Source organism: Octopus bimaculoides, chromosome 17 (assembly GCF_001194135.2).
Source record: "Octopus bimaculoides isolate UCB-OBI-ISO-001 chromosome 17, ASM119413v2, whole genome shotgun sequence".
Classification (NCBI taxonomy): Eukaryota; Metazoa; Mollusca; class Cephalopoda; order Octopoda; family Octopodidae; genus Octopus; species Octopus bimaculoides.
In genome coordinates this window covers 46,131,038-46,136,137 of record NC_068997.1, presented here as the reverse complement: position 1 = coordinate 46,136,137, position 5,100 = coordinate 46,131,038, and the positions used below count along the sequence as shown (strand labels likewise).

At 34.8% G+C, this 5,100-nt stretch overlaps 1 protein-coding gene across 3 annotated transcripts in view; it reads right to left on the bottom strand.

The window, feature by feature from the left end:
* LOC106868920 (scaffold attachment factor B2) overlaps nucleotides 1-5,100 on the bottom strand; it is a 32,837-nt gene that overhangs the window by 24,347 nt on the left and 3,390 nt on the right. For all 3 annotated transcript variants that reach the window (XM_014914381.2, XM_014914382.2, XM_014914383.2), the window contains exon 2: nucleotides 1,776-1,848. In XM_014914381.2, coding sequence (XP_014769867.1) covers nucleotides 1,776-1,848 — 73 coding nt within the window. The remainder of the gene's footprint in view (nucleotides 1-1,775; nucleotides 1,849-5,100) is intronic.

Below are 5,100 nucleotides of genomic sequence, written 5' to 3'. Positions count from 1 at the left end.
AAGGCCTGCAATTTTAATAAATTTTAGACAAGGCTGCAATTTTAATAAATTTTAGACAAGGCCTGCAATTTTAACAAATTTTAGACAAGGCTGCAATTTTAATAAATTTTAGACAAGGCTGCAATTTTAATAAATTTTAGACAAGGCTGCAATTTTAAAATGTGGGGGTGGGGTAGCTGATTGCATCACCCGTCACCCATCCCACCCCCAGTACTCGACAGGTATTTATTTTATCAACCATCAAAAGATAAAAGGCAAAGTCAACCTGGGTGACACTTGAACTCAGAACGTAAAGAGTTGGAAGAAATGCCACCAAGCACTTCGTCCGATGCCCTGACAATTCCGCTATATTGCTGCCTTAACCCTTTAGCATTTAAATTACTGTCAAATGTAAAGCCTATTCATTCACATTGTTTTGAATTAATCATGCATTAACTTGTAGCTTTGAGATTTTGATGAACCATGTGATTGTTTATTTCTAGAATGTCATTGTAGGCACAAGAGGCCTGATCTGGTCAAGTTCATCATAAAACTGGTAGAATATTCGGGCCAGATATGGCCAGTTTAAATGCTAAAGGATTAATAATAATAATAATAATAACAATTAACTAAGCAAAAGAAAAATTTAAGTAAAAGAGAATATGTATTATTGAATTAACAAGTGAACTTTCACATTTATTGTACGTTGACTTTACAGCAAGTGCATTATTACAGCTGTACCAGTAAAGTTCAAAGGTTACCTTCAAATTTGCTTTTGTTTTGTTCATAATATTTGAACTTTTACAATGCATTTGAGACAACAAATCCTCTCCTATTTCCATACATCATAATACTAAAGAGCTGTCACTGTATATATTATGCACGTCAGCAATGACATTGCTAATTCCTAGCAGTCAGTGAGCAGAAAATTCTTTTGTTATGCAATTTATTGCCTTCCTGTGACAAAAGTGTGAGATCTATGGAGCCAATTCAGTTATTCTGAATGTTTGATGACTTGCACCCAACTGAGAGTTGCTGAGACTATAGTCTTGTCACAGACTAAGATACAAGGGAATCTTGTAGTATTCGACTTTTCTTTCAGACCATGATATATTTAACTACGCAATTCCTTCTAAGATAGACTTCAGAGACCTGCATTTTTCATGAATTTAACAATTAAGTCATTGTTCTTATACAAGAGCTAAGACTGCTTAAAGTAGAACTCATCAAAAGATTTCATTGAAATTTTGTCTTTGGTATGCTATGCATATACCACAGGGATAGATAAAACATTTTGGGTGATCATTTGAGCAGATGTTAAACAAACAAAAGAGCCATCATGCAACCCTGGAGTAGACCACTTTATAATATTCATGTACATCCATTTTTGCTACCCAGAATCATAAAGAAGTGTTTATTTCCTATCATAACAAAGATAAATTATATGAAATTCGTACCCTTTAAACTATATATCATTTAACAATACATGGCAGTTAATCATATCATATATAAGCAGCTGTCAGATCAACAAAAACTGCTCCTATAGTCAACCACTTCCTCTGTGTATTGAGTGGGATTAAATACTTGGCTGCAAGTTAACTTTCCAAAATAAAATCAAGAGCACAGATGTCCTTGCAACTATCAAAGATTTTCTTTGAATTGCACAAGCACTATTTTTAATGTAAATCATAACAATAGAATATATTCATCACTCCTGTACGTATATAAGGAAGTCAGTCAAGAGCACCACCAAAGATAATGGAACTTCAAGATAGCTAAGACAAAATGTAACTCACTGGTTGGAACTGTATCTGCTTTTTCTCTATTTCTTTCGGTATGTTCAAGACTTCCTCCTTCACTTTTTAGAGCCTGTGTAAATAGATAAAAGTCAAGTCGGCATTGTTAGGTTCATATGTATCACAACATCTATACACACACACACATATATATATTATACACACAGGGTGTTCCGGAATTAGCTATCTATTTCAGTGAAATCAGGAAATTTTTTTAAAAACTCACTTTTATTTATATTTATCATGATTAATATGTGTTAAAAGTGTATAAATTTTTAATTTTGTCTATATTTTTATAATTTTATTTTCATTCCTGTTGGATCTCACTTACCTGTCCACAAGAGCTTTTTTTTTTTTTTTCAGTTTGGCTGCAATCATTTTCTCTACTTCCATCCCCAGGATAGACCAACGGCTTAGCTGAACTTAAAGAACGCATTCAGTTAGCAGTGCAGGAGTTAACTCCTGAAATGCTTCAAAAGATAGATTTGAAATTCGCAGGGATACAGACAGAGCACATGTTGAACATTTTCAATAAAGTTTTAATGTAAGATTTATAAATCTTTTTGTTTTGGTATCTGTCAGTTTTTTTTACAATTTGCCCAATTTCATTGAAATAGATAGTTAATTCTAAAACACCCTGCATGCATGTATATTGCTAACTTAGGGAAAAAAAGGGAGACATTATGCTTTTGCAGGTCCTTACACCTGTAATTTCAATACAGCCACTACCCATCATTTATATTGGCAGATCAATGCCTACAAATAAATACAGGTGGGAAAGAAACTGAAGGTCCAGTTCAAAAGCTTTATTTTATTAAAATGAAGTGTCATTACATACGTTCCTACTGAAAAAAGAAAAAAAGAAATTTGATAATGAAAAAAATTTTAAAACAGAAGTGTTCAAAGAAGTGTTTCCGTCCCGTATTGTAATTTATATCTGTCCATGTTGGTTCAATACTTTTACAGTCTATAATTAATTTTAATAAATCTGACTAAACACTTTTTTATATACAGCATTAACACTAATGTTGTTGTTGGCACTCCATCGCTTACGACATCGAGGGTTCCAGTTGATCCAATCAACGGAACAGCCTGCTCATGAAATTAACGTGCAAGTGGCTGAGCACTCCACAGACACGTGTACCCTTAACGTAGTTCTCGGGGATATTCAGCGCGACACAGTGTGACAAGGCTGACCCTTTGAGTTACAGGCACAACAGAAACAGGAAGTAAGAGTGAGAGAAAGTTGTGGTGGAAGAGTACAGCAGGGTTCGCCACCATCTCCTGCCGGAGCCTCGTGGAGCTTTAGGTGTTTTCACTCGATAAACACTCAGAACGCCCGGTCTGGGAATCGAAACCACGAGTCCGCTGCCCTAACCACTGGGCCATTGCGCCTCCACACAGCATTAACACTAATAGAGAAAAAAAAAAAAGAAACAGTCCATATAATATACAGGAGATATTTTTTCTGGGATTTCGTAGTTCAGAGTTAAGTAGGCATTATTTATGAATAAATATGGCACTCAAATTCACTGTAACATTACACTGCTTTTAACCTGTTATTAATTCTTTTAGCTCCCTAAAAGAGAAAGAGCTATAATCAAAGAAGCTTCAGTTGTAATTATCTTTTTTGTGAAACTGGGATGGCTTTTCCCAATGTGTCTTTCTCTTAAGCTGAGTGTGATTTCACAGATGCTTGGACTCTGATTTCTAACAAGTTAGGTGACCCTGTAGTGTAGTTCTTTTTTTTTTTTTTTTGCAGTTTAGTACTCCCAATTAAATGAATGACACTTGCGCAAGGTGCCACGCAGTGGGACTGAACCTGGAACCATGTGGTTGGTAAGCAAGCTACTTACCACACAGCCAGCCACTCCTGTGCCTATATGAAAGAAATAAAAATAACCCTATGTAGATGTCACAGTAGTTTAATCAGCAGGAACCAAAAAGAATTTAGCACATAAGTTTTATCGCCTGGAACCCATTTTAAGTCAACAACATTCTTGTTTATTTTTGAATGATATGTCAAGTGAAAGGCCTATATAAATACATAAAACATTACTGGCAGACAGTTGCAGAAATAATAAATGCTGAATTTTATGCAAGTATTCTGCAAGAGCACCAACTGTTGCAATCAGACAAAAATTTATTGTCTACATACACAAACAAACAAACATTATATCATATTATATTATATATAAATAGACCAATTGTTACAAACAACAAAATAAAAGAATGACAAATTATAATGGAGGACTAAACTTTCTTCATATACTTTTAACATTATCTATCTATGTGGAAAAGTGAACGTATTGGGTCATCCTATAAATAATGTGGTTTTTTTATACTTCTTTTATTTTTCAAAATTAAGATAAAGTTCTTTTTAATCTACAATATACTCCCCTTCGTTTTCTATAATGCTCTTCCATGTATCTGGTAGACTTACAAGGCCCCCTCTTCCAAAATTCACTTGTTCATAATGAAAAATATTCCTCCAGTACTGTTCTGACCCGTCTACAGAATTCATATTTTTTCCATCCAAAGGATTTTGAAGACTCTGGAATAAATGATAATAAGATGGGGCAATGTGGGTGGAGCATCGTTTCCCATTCAAACTGCTCCAGCCTTTGGAATGTCATCCTCGTTGTATGTGGCCAAGCATTATCCAGATGGAAGAACACCTTTTGTCTTGAAACCAAAGATGGTCATTTTTCTTCTACCACTGACTTAAGCCACTCAAGCTGCTTGCAGTGGATTTCCTTTGTTATCATTTGGTTTGGGTTTAAAAGTTCAAAATGGACCAAACCTTCCACATCCCACCAAACAGATTAACAACACCTTACATGGATAAAGACCTTTAGTCTTCAGTAACCATGGATGAATGGTCGAGAAATTTATTCCTGAGACAAAAGCGTCATGAATTAATAAGTCACAGTGTTGTTCTGCTATTAGAGATTGTATGTGATACTTTATAGCAAGGCTTTTCAGGTCTAGTAGAAACCCTTCTATTGATTGGTCGTCTGCTTGAGTGTGGTTACATAGTCTGTGTTGAGACATAATAGAAGAGGTTTTGTTGATAAATTGTTTTAGGTTAATATCTAGTTTAACACCCGGCCACCAAAACAAAACAAACAATGTGGAGAGAGGACTTTTGGAAAATTCACACAATCTGATTTTTCCTGCATAACTTTCAGGAAAACAGGTACCTTTTAACGAGTTTACACAAATAAATTTCAAAAGGCATAGATTGCAAATATACTGTAAAGAAATTTGTGAGGAAAACTTTTTCCAAGGGGGTGGGGAGAAAAGTTTCGGATTGGGAAGACCA